The sequence below is a fragment of the Equus quagga genome, chromosome 14, assembly GCF_021613505.1.
Source record: "Equus quagga isolate Etosha38 chromosome 14, UCLA_HA_Equagga_1.0, whole genome shotgun sequence".
In the NCBI taxonomy this organism is placed as follows: Eukaryota; Metazoa; Chordata; class Mammalia; order Perissodactyla; family Equidae; genus Equus; species Equus quagga.
The window spans coordinates 39,979,539-40,001,706 of NC_060280.1; the positions used below are offsets into that span (position 1 = coordinate 39,979,539).

At 35.7% G+C, this 22,168-nt stretch overlaps 1 protein-coding gene across 2 annotated transcripts in view; it reads left to right on the forward strand.

The window, feature by feature from the left end:
- TMEM135 (transmembrane protein 135) overlaps window positions 1–18,278 on the forward strand; it is a 231,776-nt gene extending 213,498 nt beyond the window's left edge. For both annotated transcript variants that reach the window (XM_046685943.1, XM_046685944.1), the window contains 7 exons: window positions 1,789–1,858; window positions 5,120–5,287; window positions 8,374–8,437; window positions 9,412–9,488; window positions 14,054–14,152; window positions 14,955–15,022; window positions 17,155–18,278. In XM_046685943.1, the coding sequence (XP_046541899.1) occupies window positions 1,789–1,858; window positions 5,120–5,287; window positions 8,374–8,437; window positions 9,412–9,488; window positions 14,054–14,152; window positions 14,955–15,022; window positions 17,155–17,287 (679 nt within the window). In that variant the 3' untranslated portion in view covers window positions 17,288–18,278. The remainder of the gene's footprint in view (window positions 1–1,788; window positions 1,859–5,119; window positions 5,288–8,373; window positions 8,438–9,411; window positions 9,489–14,053; window positions 14,153–14,954; window positions 15,023–17,154) is intronic.
- The last annotated feature ends 3,890 nt before the right edge of the window (window positions 18,279–22,168 follow it).

Sequence of the window (22,168 nt, forward strand, 5' to 3'; positions counted from 1 at the left end):
CACTCTTCATTTTCCTCTGGTGGCTTTGTGACTGTGGGTAAGTGATTTAACCACTCTTACGTCCCGAACTCCTTCATTAGTAAACTGGGGTTAATAATCTCTATTAAGGAGTGTTGTGTGCATTAACTGAAATAACATATGAGTTGCCTCGCATACATGAGTACAGAGTAGGTGCTCAAAATTTTCACTGAGTTTAAAGACTTTGTCTTCATTTTAGCCTACGCTGCATACAGAAGGTAAAAGGAAAGAAAGGAGTAGTAGATGGCAGGAATAATTGTGATAGGGAATTTATTAAGCAAGTTCAAAGTAGTTATGAGTTACCTTAGTGGAGAAAAGGGAGAGGGAATCCCTGTTAATGGAATCATGTCAACAAGAATCACAGCAGGAATGCAGAGAATGTATTGTGTGGGTGAAGGATACCTTAGTACCAGAACTAGTCAGGTCATGGCAGAACCCGTCAGAGCAGCCTCAGTGAGTCCCCTGGTGTGAAAGCAGATGCAGGATAATACAACAGCAAAGCAGATGAAACACAAGATGCAGTCCAGTATTTGGGAAGCCTTTTTAATGAAAGACTAAGGGAAGGTTTGATGGCAGTATAGTTGATATCAGAAGGTAACTTCATTAGTAAAGAGAGTTTAACAATTTCTGTGTGGTTCTGGTAGCAGTGATTGAGAAATGTCTTTGAAGAGGACACTTAGAAGTACGAAGAGTGATGGTTTACGTAAGGCAGTCCTCTGACTCACTTCTCTTCAGGCCCCCAGTTTTACTCGCTAAGCAGTTTCACATCACCAGATATGTCATATCATTCCAATGACATGAGGGCTGTGGTCGGTGTGCAGTGTTGCCGTCCCCCTTGACTGGAAAAGTCTGCCTCTGTCCTCCAGCTGCAGGGCAGAATTGGATTTCGGAAAAGGTCTTGCTAATCAATTTGCAGATGGAATTAGATGTGGAGCCAGAATATCGCTCTACAAGTTATTGTTATAAAAAGGAAAGAGTTAATGTGTTCCAAGCATGAAGATAATTAATTAACTGCAGTCTGAAAGAGTTATATGAAGACTACTTATTTTGGAACGTGAACTCTTCAAAGAGAAAGAGGAGAACTAAACCCACGTTAGGTTTCACTTGCTTTTGTATATCTAGAGTGAATAATTAGTCCTGGAGTCAACATACCAAATAATTAAAATGTGTGTGTTGAACAGTACTCCTGTCAGCAGAAATGTTTAGTAAACACTAGAGGAATAAGTACTTTACAGCTAAATCACAAAGAACCTGCCTTTGAATTCCCACACCATCTATTTCTATATTTATTTTAAAAACTGAATTTTGAACTCTAATACTATATCATGTTTCTTTTCCAGATGTTCTCTTTCAAATATAATTAAGTCTAAATTCCTGTAACCTGAGCACATTCTCATTATGATTTTTGCTCAAGCACTGACTTCATGGATGATTTATGACCGTTATACTTTACAATAAGTGATTTAAAGCCTCCAAAAGATTTGGCAGAGTATAGAAATAACATATACATATTTTTCATATTTAGTCACAAATATTTACCAGTATGGTTTTTCTGTTCCACAGTCACATATTTTATATGTGTCAAATGGTGAGCAGCAAAGAAAAAAAGTATCTCTTCTTTGCTTCTGTATGTCCAAAAGATGCACATGTTTAGAAACAAGTAGGTAATGTTTTCTCCTTTTTGTTAGAGAATTTTAAGCAGATCTGCACACACACATGTACACATAGGCACACACAGTTTAATCACAGTTTTTTTTGTTTTAATTTCAGATGTAAGCATGGACCAAGGCATAGATGTTGCAAACACTATGAAGATAACTGCATCTCTTATTGCATTAAAGTAAGTATATAAAAGTATCAACTTTATTAATCACAGGGAATATGGATAGAAATAACTTGTTTATTACTACATAATTTCAAAGGAAATGGAAAAGTTGACAATAATTGCTGTTATTCTTTGCATTTGACTGGAAGAATAAGAAATTTGTGGAAAATAGGTAACGATTTAGCTTTTAGCATTCACTTACCAGATCCTTAGTCAAATAATTTTAAAATTAGCCTATTTAAAAATTAGTGTAAAACGTAATGAAATAGAAGAGAAAGTGAAACAACAGCAAAAACGGCAGATAAATAAAGTCATTAAAATGTATACTTTGTAATGTATGCTCTTTCGAATACCTCCTAGAACAAGGCCCCTGCACTGTGCTGTGTGCTGGTAGATCAGCAGTCACACACATAGACTGGGACAGTGGCATTTGCTTTGGAACTTGTAAAGCTGTTAGTTTTTTAAGGCATGGAGGTAACTGGAGCATGTCCGCAGTTGCTCTACATTAAGAAAGTTAGCTATGCCCGCTGGCGTAAATTCCCCACTCCCTAATATATTAGCGTACCACTGCAGCTCTCCTACCCCGTCCCCCATCCCACGCCTGCATGGCCCATCCCCCATCGCAACCAACTCTGGGAAGGAAGTTGTTTTCATTGCAGTTAGTCTGGCACAGGTGGCACCACCTGCTACAAATTCCTTAGTTTTGGATAGTGCTCTAAGAATTCTGGTGCTTTAGGAAGTTTATGTTCTTTCTTACAACATCTGATCCCCAGTCACTTGATGATGAGAGGAGCAGAGTTGTACAGCACCCCAAAAGACAGCCTCCTGACAGTTCCTCTAGAAGGGAGGGACTGTATCACATCAGTGCTCATGATTGTGAACGCCTGTGGCCTAGTGTTGATGGTGGCATTTGCCCAAGCCAACACTTACCCATAGAGTCCCCAAAGATATGACCAGAGGTGAAAGCAGTAGAGTGTTTTTTCAGTTGTGCAGTGGTTTCTGATACATTCCTTCCAAATCTGATTTCCTGCCCCACTTTTAAAGTGGCAAAAAAAAAAGGCAATGTTGCTGGCAGCCTCAGGGTCCGCCAACTCCCAGAGAGTTGTTATTCCCTCCAACTGGACATCATTCTAATTCAATGGGAAACTTCAGGAGGGGAACTAAAAGGAGTATTCTGATTAAATCAGAGGTATTTGAGAAATTTGGGGGAGGGGAGGTGATATTAAAAAGAAAATTTATGAGGGGCTGACCCCGTGGCTGAGTGGTTAAGTTCGCGCACTCCGCTGCAGGCGGCCCAGTGTTTCATTGGTTCGAATCCTGGGCGTGGACATGGCACTGCTCATCAAACCACGCTGAGGCAGCGTCCCACATGCCACAACTAGAAGGACCCACAATGAAGAATATACAACTATGTACCTGGGGGCTTTGGGGAGAAAAAGGAAAAAAATAAAATCTTTAAAAAAAAAAAGAAAATTTATGAGAAAGTTAGAATTACTGAGCAATGAAAAAATCTAGTCATTCTTTCAAAACTTGGTAATTTATGTATAAATTGTAACATTATGTCCATGAATGTAAAATCGTTTGGAGACCTGTGGGTGAAGAATACTTACATCACAAATATGGTAAAATATTTTGACAGTGCACCTCGTTATTCCATGGACTCATTTACTCCACCTGGTAAATCACATCCCTGAGTAAATACCATAGGAATTGCATTCCCCTCACCTTACCCGACTCCATTCACACTAACTTTTTTGTGGTTTCTCGTACCTGCCAATCTATTTTGTGGCTTTATGCTTCTGTCCAAACTATCCAAAATGTTTTCTCATGCTAGCTCCTTCTTTTTTGTGTCTATTTAAAGGTCATATCCTCAATAGCTGTCCTATAGCACTCAATCTAATATGGGTTGCCCTGTTCATTTGTCTCCTAGTGCCCTGGTTATTTCCTTCACAACACTTACTGTAATCTGTTATTATTTTATGTTTATTTGTTTACATATTTATTTTGTCTTCTCTGATGAGCGTGGAAACTCCATGTAGGCAAGAACTTTGTGTCCTCTCCACCACTCTATTCCTAGCACCTACTGTAATGGTTGACACCTAAGAGGCATTCAGTGCATGGTTCCTGAATATGTGAAAGGGAGAATGGATGGAAGGATGAATGGATCTCTTGAAAATAGCATGAAGAGATTGAACATGAGTGTGATCCTTGAGTCCTTAGATTAACGTTATAAGGTTTCATTGGCAAGATAAAACATGAACATTTCATGCATTAAACAAATACTACGCAGTTTCAGTTCAGTAAATGCATGGTAATTCATACTAATTGTTTGGGCAGTTTAAATTTAACCAAGTATTAGGTAGTTTCAGGTAAATTGAAGAGTATTTCTTCATAGAAATTCTTTTCTAAAAAAGAAGGCTGCTATCTGGAGTATACAAACTTGACCTTTGGAACTTAGCAGGCAAACACTGCTAAGAATGTAGACATTTTCCCATTCCAGTGGGGATGAGAGAGGAGGAGGATGGGGAGCCAGTGTTACAATGTATTGGTTGAATCATGTATAAAATACTATTCTTTTTGATAACGTTTTGTTTTGTGCTAATTGGCGTTTTTCAGTCTCTCAGTATTAAAGGATATCTAAACTTCATTTTCCCAAATACTGAGATGTTGATTAGTACACCTTAAAGCTACCAATCCCCAGAGACATTTTAGCCTGACGCAGTTGAGCACAGAAATAAAAACCTAGATATAATTATTTCTTTTCATGGGAAATTCTTGTAACCTGAGCGTTTAAAAAGTTGATACCAAAGGCCTAAACAAATAATAAAATTATTTTTCTGTCAAAAGAATTCCTACTTATACTAGTGATTAAGAGGAGTTTTCTGTTAAAATTTCCAAAAGCATTTAACTATTTTTTAGAATTTCATTGTTTTTGTTTCTAAAATTCACTTGTGGTTTAGGTATTATAAGTTTTGATTATTGTCGACACAATGTCAAGAAATGGAAGTTTGGTACATAGACAAGCTTGGCCAGTGCTCATGAAACTTTTTGTCTTTATAAAATCAAAGAAAGTATATTCACTGCAAGATCTCCCCCTATTTTTAAGGTAATTGTTTTAAAATTATTTAAAGTTTTAAGACAATTTTGAAAATGGCTGTAATGTAAACTTGGATTAATTTTTTTTGAGTCCTGTTTTGATTCTGAAACAGTAAAATTTATATCTATCAGACTTCAAAATTTGGTTATAAATCAGAATTTCCTCCCACTTTTCTCTAGGGTTTCATCAGAATGTTCAGCGTGGGATACTTGATCCAGTGCTGCCTCCGAATTCCCTCTGCATTTAGGCATCTGTTTACACAGCCGTCCCGGCTACTTTCTCTCTTCTACAATAAAGAAAACTTTCAGCTTGGAGCTTTTCTGGGCTCTTTTGTTAGTATATACAAGGTAAGGCTTTCAGAAGAGGAAAGAAAAATGGGAAATAAAAAACATGGCTATTGTTAGAATGAGAGATGGCCGTTAACTATCATATTTTTTAATGCTTCTTTCTTTTGTATTCATAAATATCTTAACGTCACCAAGTATACACACTATATTGGGAATTGAAGTTGGAGAAATTTCTTCTTTTATGATGTTATTTAATATGCTTGAAAGTATTTGCATTTATACATAATATTAAAGATTTTCGAAGACTCATTTTCTTTTTTCAATAATGTAGGCACTGAGAAAATATGAACTTTCTGATACTTCTAACATCAAAATTGTTATCAGTATGCCTGGTCTATTTGTTTTTCTTAATCATATTTTACGGGTTATTAATTTAAACATACTTCAGGCCTTTCTAGCTGATATCAACACTTAAAGGAATCAGGAAGGATTTTCTGGTTGTAACTTATATAAGCTATGACTTATTTTCCCTCTTCCACTCACTCACTATTCCTACTATACTCTCTCAAATAACCAGAGTTAATATTCCTCCACCCCTTTCCGCACGTGTCTATAAAGTACCTACACACCTAAGCACATATGTAGGGACCATTCATGACACAGTACTCTGCAAATTTGAGTGGTGGCCTTTTGTTTAATGGGAATCACTAATACAGTAAATCATATTACTGACGTATTTTATTAAACATTTAAAATTTAGATTCTAAATCTAAATTCTAGATGGTAAAATGTGTTAACTAAACTTGACCTGTGTGTGTGTACACACACATACACGTTGCTGTTAAACTTAGAGAAAATTAACGCTGGGGAAATTGAATTCTGGAATTATTTTGGGTAAGATCGTGATGTATCATTTTATGCAAAAGTTTACTTATAAAAGGTCTGGAGAAAATACTTTGAAATGGAAAGGAGGAGAGGAATGACTAGATAAACTACAGTTAATCACTTGTTATGAAATATTACTAATATTGAAAACATTTTCAATAGAGTTTGACTAACAAGCATTACTAATATCTTTGAATATACAAGAGTTAGGATAGAATGTTGGTAATTATATATTTATATTCATACTCTTTTTCATTTCCCATGTCATAGTGTTTGTATTTATTCTTAACATAAACTCTTAAATGTTTACATGTGAATTATCTCCAACATTTTAGTGCGGGTTGGTTCTTGTCCACCTTCCAGCATATCACAAAGCATGTTTTTGTTTGTTTTCATTTCTATTGTTATTTATTTGCTTAGGTAATACAAACTAATAGTATTCAACTAAGAAAAATACAACCAGGTCAGAGGATCTCTTATAGAAAATATTCATACAGTGTGTTCCAAAGCCATACATGATTTAAAAAAAATTATCAGTGCAGTTAGTATCTTCATAAGAAGGTAATTAAGAGAAGGACAGGCAAACAAACCTTATTTTTTCTATGTCTTGTTGGTGAACTGATGTTTTTTCATTTTGTTATTTTCCTCTTTGTTCCTAGTAATATTCCCTGTTCTGAAGTCTACTATGTCTGATGTTAACTTAGCTACTCCAACTTTCTTTTGATTATATTTGATGGTAGATTCTTTCCAGCCTTTTACTTTAATATTTCTGAGTCTTCAGTTTAAAGGTTGGTTTCTTTTAGACCACATATAGTTGGTTCTAGCTTTTTTTATCCAATTTGGTAATCTGTCTTTTAATTGGTACGTTGAGACTATTTATGTTTAATGTGGTCATTGGTATGATTGAGTTTAAAGCTCCCTTCTTGCTAGTTGTTTTCTATTTGTTCCATGTTTCTCTTTGTTCCTCTTTCTTTTTTTCTTTTTCTGCCTCCTTCTGGATTTTTTTTTTTTTTGGGTATTTTTTTATATAGTCCTGATTTATTTTTTATTTTTATTAATTTTTTATATGTTTTTGTAGTCTGTCTTCACTGTGGCTTATTATTTATACCCCTTTTTTAAATTTAGAGATTGCTTTAACATTTATAATAAACATTTTTAATCTACTAGTGTTTTCAAACTGTATTATACCACTTCATTTATAATGTAAGAGTCTTATAGCACTATACTTCTAATTCCTCCTTCCTGTCCTTTGTGCTATGCATTTATCTTTTTATATCTTACAAATTCCACAGTATATTGTTATTATTTCTGTTTTGGACCAGGAGTCAGAAAACTTTTTCTATAAAGGGCCAGATAGTAAATATTTGAAGCTTTGTGGACCATATGGTCTCTGTCACAACTACTCAGTTGTGCTGTTGTAGTGTGAAATCAGCCATAGACAATACAATAAATGAACGAGCATGGCTGTGGTCCAATAAAACTTTGTCACGTTGTAGTTAGAATTTCATATAATTTTCATGTCATAAAATATTATTCTTTTATTTATTTTAATGCATTTAGAAGTATAAAAAACATTCGTAGCTTGTGAGCCGTATAAAAACAGGTGGCAGGTCAGATTTGGCTAGTGGGTCATAGTTTTCTGACCACTGCTTTAGAAAGTTAATTCATTTTTACAGCAATTAAAGATAAAAAAAAAAAGTGTCTTCTAAATTTATCTTTATGTTCCTATTTCCAGAGCTGTTCGTTTCTTTTTATAGATCCAGATTTTTATCTGGTGTCATATTCCCTCTGCTGCAGAGCTGTCTTTAACATTTCTGGTAATGCAAGTCTTCAGGTGATGAATTTTCTCAGCTTTTATCTGAGAAAGTCTTTGTTTCACCTTCATATTCAAAAATATTTTCGGGGGATATAGAATGCTGGCTTGACAGATTTGTAGGTTTTCTAGCTTTCTCTCTTTGTTAGAGTGGGAGTGATACTTTTCCCAGCATTCCACATCTAGGCAAAAGTAGAATTTATGTATTCATTTTTAAAAATCATTACAATAAAAATATTATGCGTAATTTCTTAATAGAGTCTATCCAAACAATAACTTTATGACAGGTTATTGCTCATAAGTTCCCTAATCGTGTGTCCAGTTTGACTTAGATAAGATCACTGATTTGCTTCCAAGGTCAGCTAGTGACTCAGTCACTACAGATGTTACTTGCATTTTTTTCTAGAAATGAAACAACTGAAGTCCTTGTATTTTCTTCTTGATACAGGGAACTAGTTGCTTCCTGCGCTGGGTCAGAAACCTGGATGATGAACTGCATGCTATTATAGCTGGTAAAGCAATGATAAAAAAAAAAGAATTATTATTATTGCATCAATCAGTGGTAGGAATGAATCAGAAATAGTTTCCAAATTCGTCTGATTTCTGTGTATCTTCCTGTCTCTGTAACAGAATCCTATCAAAGCACTAGTCCAAACATTTTGTATTTTTGAACTTTCATATATCAAGGCACTCTTGCCATCTGGTGTTTTGAGTTGGTGATATAATAACTTGGGTATCTGCCCTGCCATAGGCCAGAAATCCTAGGGAATGTGTCACAAACGAACATAGAGACTTAAAAGATTGTATAAGTGACTATGGAAGTGCAATTAGATTTCTTAAAATATTCTGTTTTTAACACTGGTAAGTGACATATATTTTAATATAGTTTTTAGTTTTTAGAAACTTAAATAATTTTGTAAAAATAAAAACTAAAGAACATTTTCTATAAGTGCAATATATGTATTACTTAAGTTAAATAGACAATTCTCAGATATTTATTAGTAATGTTCCTACTATTAGTATTCCAGGCTTGGTTTTCCATTTATAGAATGAAGGCAGTACCACAGAGAGAATTGTGATGCTAGTGCTAACAGCAATTTGAGCTGTTAGGAGAATAGATGAATAAATATTTCAACTTAAAATCAGAAATGATACCAATAGCCTTTAAAAAATTATTTTTGCAAATCATTACATTTGGCAAGACCACTAATATTTTTTAAAGTTAAATTTAGAATGTAAAATTTCTTATAATGTGTATATCAGAACTATGTGTTCCTAACTCTGAAGGTCAATTTTTTAAGTTGAAAATATGTGGTAATAAGAGCTCACCCCATCTAACGTCAAGTATGTTACTGTCCTTGATTTTGTTGTAACAAAAGGCAGTGCTACAAAGCAATTCTTTTTAAGAGAATTAGCATTTTCGAATGACTTCATAACAAAATAATACTTCTAGATCTGATCAGTTTTGCCTTATTTGTTGTTTCAGGATTTTTGGCAGGAGTATCAATGATGTTTTATAAAAGCACAACAATTTCCATGTATTTAGCTTCCAAATTGGTGGAGGTAAGCAAACATCTTTCTGTATGTACAGTTCTAAATGATATAGAGCTTTCCAGCTGCTTTAGCAGCAAATATATATCCTAATTACAAAAGCAAATTCTAATCCTATAAAAGTATTTACAAAGTCAGTTCCCCTATTTCCTCTTCTTTCTTTATGTGTGTTATTTTCAAATAGACACAAGTATAGAAAGAGTAATGTAATTAACTCTCATGCACCCATGATACAGCTTCAACAGTCAACAGCATTTGGCTAATCACGTTTCATCTATACTCTCCCAACCCCAAAGTACTGAATAATTTTAAAGCAGATCCCAGACATCATATCACTTCATCCATAAATGACTCAGGATAAAGACTCCTTAAAGACTAAGGCTAAAGGATAAAGACTCCTTAAAAATAAACAAACAAGGGGCTGGCCCCATGGCCGAGTGGTTAAGTTCACGCACTCCGCTGCAGGCGACCCAGGATTTCGTTGGTTCCAATCCTGGGCATGGACATGGCACTGCTCATCAAACCACGCTGAGGCAGTGTTCCACATGCCACAACTAGAAGGACCCACAACGAAGAATATACAACTATGTACCCGGGGGCTTTGGGGAGAAAAAGGAAAAAAATAAAATCTTAAAAAAAAATAAATCAACAATACCACCAAAGTATAATCAAAATACCATTATCATACATTAAAAAAACCCTAGTAATTATTTAATATTATCATGTTTTCACTAATGGTCTCACAAATGTCTTTTTGCAGTCTGTGTGTTTTAATTGGGATCCAAAGTCTTTTTTATTTTATAACAGTTGCCACCCACCCCACCCCCACTTCTTTCTTTCCTTACCATTCGTTTGTTGAAGGTCTAGGTCATTAGTTCTGTGGAACCTCCCACGTGCTGGATTTTGCCGATTGCATCCTCACTGGTGGTGTTAACATGTTTCTTTAACTTATGTATTTCCTGTAAACTGTTAATTAGATCTGGAGACTTAAGCAAATTCAGGTTCAAATTTTTCTTTAAGGAGGTGGTGGAAATACTTTACATTTACTTCCTGTGTGAATTCCTATCCCATCACATTCAGGAAGGACAAAAATATCTGGTTGTCTCTCTTTTTGTGAAGCTAAAATTGATCAGTGGGCTCAGTGTTGACAGAGCCAACATAAGGTTCCCTGTTAGTCTTTTACCTAATTGTTTTATTAGCCATTAATGATCATTACCAGCATTTATTATATGATTAAAGTTTATGAAATGGTCATAATCTAATATTGTTGTTTCTTCTGCATTTGTTAGTGAGAATTCTTCTAAAAAAAGCTTTTCCTTTTCAGCTGTTTGGTTACTCTGAAATAGTTTGTTCACAATGTCATAATAAAATGCTTTATTACTTCCCTTTATTTACCAGTGTTCAGCATGCGTTAGTCCCTAGCATCCTGCGAAGTTGACCTAGAAGTCTTTCTTTTCAAGTGTCCTTCTGAAGACATAGCTTTTAACGTACTTGATTTGTTTCAATCCATTGCAGTCATTATGCTCAAATTGCCCCCTCTCTGGCCATGAGAGCCTCTTCAAGTTGACATCTGTTTCTTTCTGACATAATGTCAGTATTTTTGGTGGCTTTCTTGCTCTGTGATAGAGCAAGATATTCCAGGCTCATCTGGGACATTTCCTACCCTAGACATAGAATTAGTCTTTTCTCCAATGGCCCCCTACTTTCTTTTGGTGGGAAATGGTAGTTAGAGACTTCAGTTTGGGGTCTAAAAGTTTTTTTGTTCCCAAGTTAGCCATTATTTCCTGGCCTTTCCAGTGAACAGATGTAAAGAATCCTTTTTTACCCCTTTCTTTTTAGAGAAAGAGAAAATTGTTAGGAACATATTGATATTTCTAACTCAAAGTTAAGATTATAGATTTTATTTAACTTGTTTGATCTTTAAAAAGTTTTATCTCACTGAAAATCTGTGTCCCTAATGACATTAAGACAATTACAGATTTGCCTTCTCCAAATGTGTGTGTGTGTGTGAGCATGTGACAGAGAAAGAGAGTTTGATTTTTTTCTCAGCGCCAATTGGAAGCTGTTGGAGAGTTTTAAGCATGGAAATGACGTGATTTAATTCACATTTTAAGAAGAACATTCTGGCTATTATATAGAGAATAGATTAGAGGCAAGGCTGGAAGCTGTGAGAACAGTTAGTCTTAGGCAGGAGATGGTGGCTTGTGCCAGGATAGTCACAATAGACGTGGAGAGAAGTACACAGATTTGGTCTATGCGTGGGAGGTAGTGTTGACAAGACTTGCTAATGGAGAGGAAAATGGGAGTGAGAGAAAGAAAATAACCCCCAGCTAGCAAAAATATATTCTTTGACACGGGGGGAATCCAATATTGAAGTCTAGTTTGTAAAATGTCTGTTTTACAGTGCTTTCCTAAATGGCTGGAGTTTTTTAAGCCAAGCGATGGTGTCACTCTGTTTCTTGTCTCAGTGGGCCATGTCTGATCTTGGCAAAAGAAACTGGTATATAAAGTATGCTGATGAGAATGTGTTTAGATATAGGAAATTAGAAATTTAAGCTTACCATGTCCTTTGTGGAATTAGTGATTATGGTGTAACAGGCAATCATTTTCCTATGATTTAAGTTCATTTTATATTAAAATGGTGTATATATGCTGAATATTAAATAAAAATCAGCTGTATAGACAACTTTTTTGTTGGAAAAAATTATTTCCAAGATATATTTATTATCTATTATAATTATTCCCATTACTGTGCTAGATGCTAGTAAGCATGTAGAAGTATAGGATATGATTCCCACCCTTCATTCACTTAGAATCTGGTTCTATAGATATATTTTATTATAAGAAATAATTAGGAACACAATCCATATATCAAGAGATAGCTGTTTCACATAACATTTCTATGATGCCATTCTACTGCATCTGAATTTCGTTTTTGTTAACATGAATACACTAGAATATATACCTTGTAATATACTGTCATATTATTTTCAAAATAATCGCCCATGTTTATCTTGTTTCCCAAGTAGATTGTAACTCCTTGTACATATCTGACAGATTGATGTTAATTTTATATTAAAATGCTATATTAATAGGTAATAAATGTTAAATAAAAATAAGCTGTATAGACAAATTTTTTCTTGGAGAAAATTATTTATGTTCTTTATTTCATGGACCACCCATATTCTTCTTGAACCTCCATCCACCTTATTGTAACACCATTTTCTCTTTGTCTTCTTTCCACTTTTCTTACTAGTTTTACTTTAGGTTTCCCATGTTCCAGAAAACCCATTTCTCTGAATTATCTCTTGTTCTATCCGCATAAATTTACTGGCAGTTCCCCATATGTATCATGTACTTTCACCCTGCTTGTTACCCCTGCATTTTTTCTCCTATCTATTTGTTGATCCTAGGCCTCTTATAAGGCAGCATTATTAAAACCGTGGTCAGCAGACTTGGGCTAGTCCATGTATTTGTTACCAGTTCACAAGAAGATAAATATAGAAACTGAGAGGAAGCACTTCAAAACTTTTATAGCAACTTCACAGAGTAATTTATCTTTTGAATATAATAGTGAAAATTTCATTCAATTTTGTGTTTTTAAAATTTATTTTTCTAGTAATTTATTTTTATTATAAAAGTATCAAACCATGAAAATTGGAAAAGAAAAAGAAAAAAAGTGGTTCTTCACCGCAGATAGTTTGAGAGGTGCTACTCAAATGTAGTCATTTCCTTTTTTCTTTTCTTTTTCCTGAGAAAGATTGACCCTGACCCAACATCCATACCAATCTTCCTCTATTTTATATATGAGATGCATGCCACAACATGGCTTGATAAGTGGTGTGTAGGTCCATGCCCGGGATCTGAACCTGTGAACCCTGGGCCTCCAAAGCAGGGTGTGCAAACTTAACCACTACACCACCAGGCCGGCCCCCAAATGTAGTCATTTCTGAAATTCTCCTTGGTCCTTTGTCCTGGACAGAGTCATTGCTCCCTTTTCTGGGGAGCCAAAATATATATATATATATTATAAATTTATAAATAAACATATATACACATATGATAAACGTGTGTGTGTATATACATCTAGTGAGGCTGTATCTATATCTAGATATCTTACAGCTTCATTAGAATGCATCAGTTATTTCTGTTGCGCACTGTTGTTTTATTCCCTTTTAAGTCCCTGGCTCCTAGTGTGGTCCCTAGCATATAGTTAGCACTGTTAGTGTTTAATGAAAGAGTGAACAGATCTAACAGGAAAGGGAGACCCTGGGTATTGTACGAAAAGTAATGAAGACTAGATGACATAAATGAGGTAGAAATAAAATGTTACTGAATCTCACAGAAGAGTATTATTACTGGCGTCTGGGGTTTGGGTGAGGGAATGAGGGAAAGGAAATGAGTGACACTTAACGCTGTTGTGGAAGATGTAGCCTGTGATTTGAGCTCTGAAAGGACTGTTAGGATTTTGAAAGGTAGAAAAAATAGTTGTAGATAGGGAGCATACTACTCTACTATATTGTCAATGCTATTTAAAGTTGTTACTTTATAAGTCTTGCGTTATGCTTGTTTTGCAGACAATGTATTTCAAAGGCATTGAAGCAGGAAAGGTTCCCTATTTTCCCCATGCGGATACTATCATCTATTCCATCTCTACAGCAATTTGCTTCCAGGCAGTAAGTATAGCTTTTTGAAATGTGAAGTAGAATTATTTCAGTTTCTAATGTACATTAAACCAGTGAGGGAAATATAAAGGCCTGGGACATTTCTATTTATTACATTGTATGCTTTTTTTTTTTTTTTTTTTTTTAAACTTGGATAGCTTGCAAGTTTCAAATCACTAAACATGTCAGGTCATATTTTATGAACATACCAATTTTTTGGTTTCAACAGAGTGCAATTTTTATAGGTAAATTATTACTCTAGTACCTCGGCTAGAATGCTCCAATTTCATTATCCTTCTAGAGAAAAGATACCAAAGGCATAAACAAGAATAATTGCATTTCCTCAGTATTATTCAGGCAGTGAGGGTGGGGGGGAATCCAGTTTAATAGAAGCACAGCTCAATCTCTTTAAATTCTGTATTTGTCATTATTGATGTTAATGGTTTTAGAATTGTTGCAAGTTTTTGGGACAGCTTTTATTTGCTCTTTCTTATAGTAATGCTGGTTGATAAACTTATTATAATTAGTGTAGTACCAGCTATCTGATGGATAGTCAGTAAATGCTTCCTAATAATAATGACTGTTAACTCAATTATGATTTCATAAGCAGTATTCCTATTGAAGGCATATTTACAGATATTCTTGACAGTTATCAACTTAAACATAAATACATGTTTCCTTATTATTGTCATCGCTGTCCTTATTAAAATATAATGAGCAATAAAAAAGAGATAAAACTACTCTACTGCCTTAGACTGCTGGTAATATCTGCCATTTAGTGAAAGAAATCTCAAATTGAATACTCTCATCTTAGGCTGTCATGGAAGTTCAGACCTTGCGACCATCTTACTGGAAGTTCCTTTTAAGGCTCACCAAGGGCAAGTAAGTGGCTGAGATGCATTAGCTGATCATAGAAAACAAGCGATTTCTATAAAGACGATTTTCAATCTTTTTATCTCTTTGAGGGAATATTCTTTCAGTGGTAAAGTAGGTATCTAGGTAGAAATCATTTTTGACCAACTTGAGAGTAACGTGGGGCCTTCTTTTAGTGAACATTATATTGACAATCTTTTCCCTATAATATTTTAGATATTTTAAGCGTTCTAGATTAATATCGTGTTGATTTACTAACTGCTGATTAGTGGCTACGTAACATATTTAAGTCTGCTTTTTAAATCTTTGATCTCTTCTTTTTAATTAAAAATGTAAAACAGATTCATTAGAGACGATGCCTAAATAATTGCCTGATTTCCATTTTGGAAAAATAATCATATTCTGTCACCTGATATTGTAAGCATACACTCCTCTGCCTTGACTTTCATGTTCTTTATTGTTGTCACCATTTCCTGATCTTAATTTAATTCTTTGGGAGCAGCTTGACCCAATAGAAAGACCATGGGCTCTGGAGTAGGCAGGCCTAGCTTTGACTCCAGCTGTCGTCCCTTTAGCTGTGTTATTGTGGGAAAGTTGTTCATGCTCATGAGCCTTAGTTTCTTTTCTCTCTACAATGAAACAATAATGTGTAGTTTGTATGGTTGTGAGAAAGTTGAGATATTTGTGGTAACACAGCATTTATTTATTTATTTATTTTTTAAACACTTTTGGATTTTTTTTTTTTGAGGAAGATTAGCCCTGAGCTAACTACTGCCAATCCTCCTCTTTTTGCTGAGGAAGACCAGCCCTGAGCTAACATCCATGCCCATCTTCCTCCACTCTATATGTGGGACACCTGCCACAGCATGGCTTTTTGCCAAGCAGTGCCATGTCCACACCTGGGATCAGAACCGGTGAACCCTGGGTCGCCGATAAGCAGAACATGCAAACTTAACCGCTGCGGCACCAGCTGGCCCCCAACACAGCATTTAGTAGGCACTCAGTTGTTGCAACTGCTATTAACATACTGTCATTAATAGTAATAATAGCAAACAGTTGTATAGTGCTTACAATGTCCCAGTTGTGGTTTTAAGATACACACATACACGCAAACACACGTATACATACATATGTGTTTAATCCTTAAAATAGCTCTATAAAATAGGTACTGTTAATACCTCGGTTTTACCTATGGGAAAACTGAGATGCACAGAAAGATTAGATAGCTTGCCAGAGTCACATAGCTAGTAAATGATGGAGATGCAATATGAGCCAGGCAGTCTGGCTTCAGAATTCTTTCTTTTAGCCATGACAGTGTATATCCTTTATATTATAATAATTCAAACATTTATTTCTTTGTCATTTAGTTTCTGCACATTAATGATATAACCAGTTGATTATTTTGGAAAGGAACTTATTTTGGAAAGGAACTTAAAATCACATTTATTGGCTCCTGGAATAATGATATTGGCCAATGACTCAGAATAATTTCACTCTGCTGTCTTCTCCAGAGAGGAAATGCTTTTGATCAGGCACAGAGTCACAGAAAGTCCATCCTGCACATTAGCTAAATATGTGTCTTTTGAAAATTTGGTCTCTCAGGTTAGGTGATAGATAAAATGAGGATGTGTTTTTACTCTGTTGTGTCTATTAGAAATCTGAAAACATATATGCTATTTGCTTTTTAATCATTAAATATTTGCATGTTTGGGTGTGTTTTCTGTTGATTGTGAGACATTAAGACGTCAATTATGAGAGAAGTTACATTTAGTACCTTTGCCTCATTGGTAAATGTTAGCTCATTCATTGTTTAGTTTTTTGTGATTTCATTCATCAGAAAAATTGTAATGGATCTATTTTTCTATTTGACACAATGGAGTGGAAAGAATTCTAGAAGGCTTTGAAGTAATGGTGGTAATCTCTGGGGTTTCGGTTCTGGAGATTATTATCTGTTTAAAGAAAATATGAGACAGTGACTCTTGAGGAAGAGTATCAAAGTGACTTTTGAATCTGTCATTGAGTCTTTTGCCATGTCAGCCTTTTCTGTTTTCCCATCTCATGAAAGATAAGTCAGATAGAGTGAATCATCATATTGTATAAACTACATTAAATACTTGTTCACTGTGTCCTCTGTTTTACAGATTTGCTGTCATGAACCGAAAAGTCCTTGATGTTTTTGGTACTGGTGCATCTAAACACTTTCAGGATTTCATCCCTAGGTTGGATCCAAGATATACGACTGTAGCACCAGAGTTTCCCATAGAGTTTTCTTGAAGATGACTGTTATTTATTAATGTGACTTAATGTTTCATTATTTTATCCTGAAGAGTTAATTATGTTGAACACAAAGAAGGGGGCCTGAGCTTGAACCTCAGTGTTATTTCAATGAAAGATTTGCTTTTTTTTCCCTTTGTTTTTCTTACAGTCAGAAATACAGAAGCTTTTTAGGAAGGTGTTGCTTAATAATTAAGCTCCCTCCATAGCCAGAATCTGATTCTGGATCACTGTAGTGGTTGGGATTATGATTATTGATTAATTGTGTCCACAAGCAATATTAAATAATCTATGTAGAAAGGTGTATACTTAAAATTACTTTCATAGACATTTTTAGTTCATTCCAATATAATTCTTGGTTAAAACTAAGAATATTTCTATGTTTTAGGATACAAAGGATCACGGGTACATGAATTTGGTCTGCATATTTTTAACTTTTGAATGGGTAACTATAGTAGTGAAATGTTATGGATATGAAGTAACTCTTCACAGACGATGCTGCTTTAGTAGAGCAAATTAATTGGAGAAAGGTGGCCGTTCTTACTTCAGGGATGCAAAGACGGGTCTCATGCTGTTTGGATAAATGCCGTGGCGTCCATGCTCTTCTTCCACAACTACCTTCATCTCTCTCCATGATCCACTGGGCTGTTTGACAGCCCGGTGAACCTATGTACTAATGGCAGATTAGGAGCGAATGGAAATTGGCATATCTGATGACGTTGAAATGTATGTTTTAATCTTTTACAGAAGCATTACACTTGAATATTTAAAAACAAATGAAGTTACTTTTAAACCTCTGGTAGGTTTATGATGTTTCTTTTCATTTACAAGGACTGAATTCTTCCTAGCTAAGTTTGTATGCCAGCATTGATTTAGAAGGGATCAAATCCTATGGAACAAAAGTAGTTTTGGCAAGTTTGCAAGTTCATTCCCTGTCACCTGTTTCACCTGTACGATGGATGTTTTACAATTAAAACAATATAAAAATCCAGTGGGTGTTAAAAAGTCCGTTTCATCATTAGTTGGATTCAGGTTCTCTAGCCACTTTCCAAAAAATCATTGTCACCATTTCTACTTCTGTTAGATTAAAGAGGTGACAAAATGTAGTCACTGCTGACTATGAAAGTTAGTTCAGGAGAGCTGTGATAGAAATATGATCACTCTTTAGAGTTTTTCAGGGAAAAGTTATACTTTTCTAAGTTAATAAAAGGCTTAAGTGATTATGATGTGTACAGTTAATGTAACATGTTGGGATGATGGTATATTTTTTTAATATAATTTTGTTGCTGAAAAGTTTTAGGCTATTGTAAATTAATTATGCAGTAGAATTTGTGTTGCAACAAGAATTATAACCTAGACTTTCAAAATGCTTAATCCTCCATGTTCAATTTCATTAAGCCTTGTATACGTCTGTTTCCATGTAATCCTATCCTTGGTTGTTATGGCAAATTGAAACCCAACAAGAAGATAGACTCTGGTACCATGGTAACAGAGAAAACCACTTTAATTTGGTCATAATTTTTCATTGTGATTAACTTTTTAGAATTGTCTTGTCTATTAGGCAGTACTGTTAAAGAATCTTTTGGGTTTCAGACTTCAAAATTGATTAATAAATTAAGTTTTAAGTTTGTATTCACTGGAATCAAAATGATGATTGGCACAGTGTTTGCTTTTAAAAATGTAGTGTTACAGCAGTAAAGAAAGCACCGTTACCTACACCTCATTTTCTCTATTCAGAAACTATATGTATAATAATTTTCCTGCAGATTAAGAGAAAAATATTTTAATTCATAAGTTATTGTTTTCATTGGTGTTAAAAGACTATTATATTGAAAGACAGATTCTACTGAATGTGATGAGATTGTTCAGTAAAATTTTACTGGTCAAAGGTGCATTTCTATAATTTACTCTTTTTAAATCAACTACAGGCATCTTTTATTTTATATAAAATGTAAAATGAAATTACCATCGTGAAGCAGAATACAATAATGAATGTATAGCATCAGTGAGTGGTTACCTAATTTACAGTGCTGACTAGAGAAGTCCAATTTGATTTCACTGGGACAGACTGCAAAGTGTAGTTGTTCAAGCAAACATGGGGAAACTGTGTTCCTGAAGACAATCAAAGTGATTACTTTTCTACCTCTAACTAATCAGGGATTGGTCAACAGCTGGGCATCATAAATAAAGACAAATAGATGTCTCCATTCCAAACATGTTTTTTAGTCCATTTGTATGCTGAAGAAATCCTGTGTATGGTAAGTTTCCACCAGAACTGATTACATTAAACATTAATATGCCCCTTAGTATTTTCTATATCTTTATGTTGACTGAAAAACAGTGCATTAGGGTAGTTAGTAATATTATGGTTGTTTCATTACTATTTCCTGTATTAATAAAATCCTAGAGCCGGTATCAAACAAGTAACAGCTGAGGTTGCAAGATGACAAATTGTCTCAAATCCATGAGATTCTTACCAGTTTTTCATCATATAATTTTAGTCCATTTTATTACTCATTTCTGAAATAAAACCTTTGGTTCAGTTATTTTTTTTTTCATAAATTCTTTGATTCTGTAACTTTTTTCTTGATCTATAAAAATTGTTGTCACTTTTTGATACCAAGTTTATTTTTTGCCTTCTTTTTGTTGCTTAGTTATTTAATTTAGAATCTTACCTTTTTATTCTTTGCTCTCAGATTTTACAATTTAATTTTTTCTAGAACGGACATATCTTTTGTGGTGAAACCCAGATTGGTTAGTTGTCACACAGTATTTTCTTGTTGAGCTGGAATATTCATCTCCTTGTGGGTTGTGTCTAGGCTAACATTTGATTTAGTTATTAATGCTGAAAAAAGTGTTTCTGCTAGTATTTTATCACCTCCCTGAGCTTCCAAGTCCTCTGCCAATGCATGGTTAATGAAAATCAATTTTTACCCTCAAGGAGCTTTGTGCACTTGTTTATGTCACATCCTCCTCCAGGTGGTGGTCAGGAAGCCTCTCAGCAGGGCCAGAGGGGAGCAGTGACCTGGTGTTCTTGCTGCCTTTGAAGCAAAGAAGTAAGCCACCAAGGCCATAGAGTTCTTGAGTTCTCCCTGTGATTTATTTTTATTTGTATAAGTAGAAGGTAGTTTGATAGAACAATAAAATCATTCTTACATGGGTGATTTTTTGCTCCACAAAGGCAAAAGTGTTCGTTTCCGAATTGTGACCTTGCTAAGATATCTGAAAAACCTTATCTCCCCTAACACCTTGACCTGTTCCTGCTTCTCTCCTCAGGGTTCATTTTCAGGTAGAGGATTTAGGTAACTGAAAATGAGTGACCAAGAAAAAAAATATAAGAAAAAGAATAAGAAATGAGTTTTTTCTGTAGGGCCGGCCTGAGACTGATGAGTGCTAAGGTTAGCCTGGTTGTGGACGCCCAGGGTACTGTTCTTACAGCTGCCTCAGCCCTGTGCCTTCCTTTATATAGCCTTTTCCTGTTGGTGCGTTGGCTGTTTCTGCAATTCCTTCTTGTGGAGTTAGCTAGGAAAGGAGTGTCAGGGACTGAGGTGACCCTCTGAGATCAGGGGTGTGGCCTTGGATCCTGAGGCTCTATGGTACTTCCCTCAAGTTGGGATATGGGGACCTCAGGGTTGAGGCTGTGTTTCTGTTTCAAGCTGTAGCCTCAGGTGACTTTGTAATAGCTTGGTAGTTATGGAAAGGGTGACTATGAAGAAATGAGACTGACTTTGGCATGCAACTTCTGGAAGCAGAGGTGGGCAAGGACTAGGCCACGATGTAGCATGTGTCCTAGGACGGCAGCAGGGCAGTGCGAAGCCCTAAGCTTACAACTGTGGTGAATCAGAATGTTTGCTGTTCTGCACTAGGAGAAATGTGAGTGACTTTTAATTGGAGGAAACACTTACTATCTGGTGAGCACTTTCTTCCTCTTTGATGTGATGTGGCGTCTCTCTCTCTCTCTCCTTCTTCCACTTCCTGTCCCAGCTCTCCCCTTTCTTCCCCTTCCCGGCCTTGGAATCTTTATGCCTGACCTCGTGTTGCCCCCCCCCACCCCTCCTCATCCCTGAGCCTCTTGCCGTTCTTCTGCTGGCTGGTGTTACATTTTGCTAACTGTGCTCCTTGAATGTGAGCGCTCCACCACTCTGTTTGGTGACAGCTGGTCAGGTGGAGGGCTCTGGAGGGGTCATGAAAATGGAGTAAACATTTCCAGGGACAGTGACTTCTCTTATAGCTTTACTTTTCTTAGGCAGGAAAGTATGGAGGATAATTGCGCATATGTGGAAAGAGCTGTTCCCCTGTATGTGGGGCCTCTAAATCTAGGACAGTCAGCCTCTTCTCAGCAACCCCATAACATCACCTGCCTTACTGTGGCTACAGGGACGGGGCAAGAACTTATTTTCGTTTCCTATTGCTTTCTCCATTTTCTTTCCACTTCTCCCCCCTCCAAACGTGTCCTAAGTGAAATAATGTATGGGGTTTTATCCTTTGTCCTTGCAGACCTGAAAATCACAGTAATAACAGATACCCACACATACACCTCACCTTCTATCTGGTCCACAGCAGAGGCATCAGGCCAGGTGTACTTTGTACTTTTTCTCCAGCCCACAAGCCGCTGCAGCTAGCCTGTTCAGTGTTTTGTTTAGTTTGGTGCTACCACTCCCCAAAGCATAACATTCTAATGTCAGAAAATCCCAGGCTGCAGATAATAGGATGCTCCTGGTCTTGGCGCACAACATACCAGCCTTAGCATCCCTCCACGGCTGGGGAGGTCCAGGCTTCCACAAACTGAGCTCACCCAGGAATATTACTTTCCTCTGTCACTTAATTTGGACCAGGCAATTTTTGAGGCCTATTTCCTCAATGTCTGTTAAACTGTCCTCA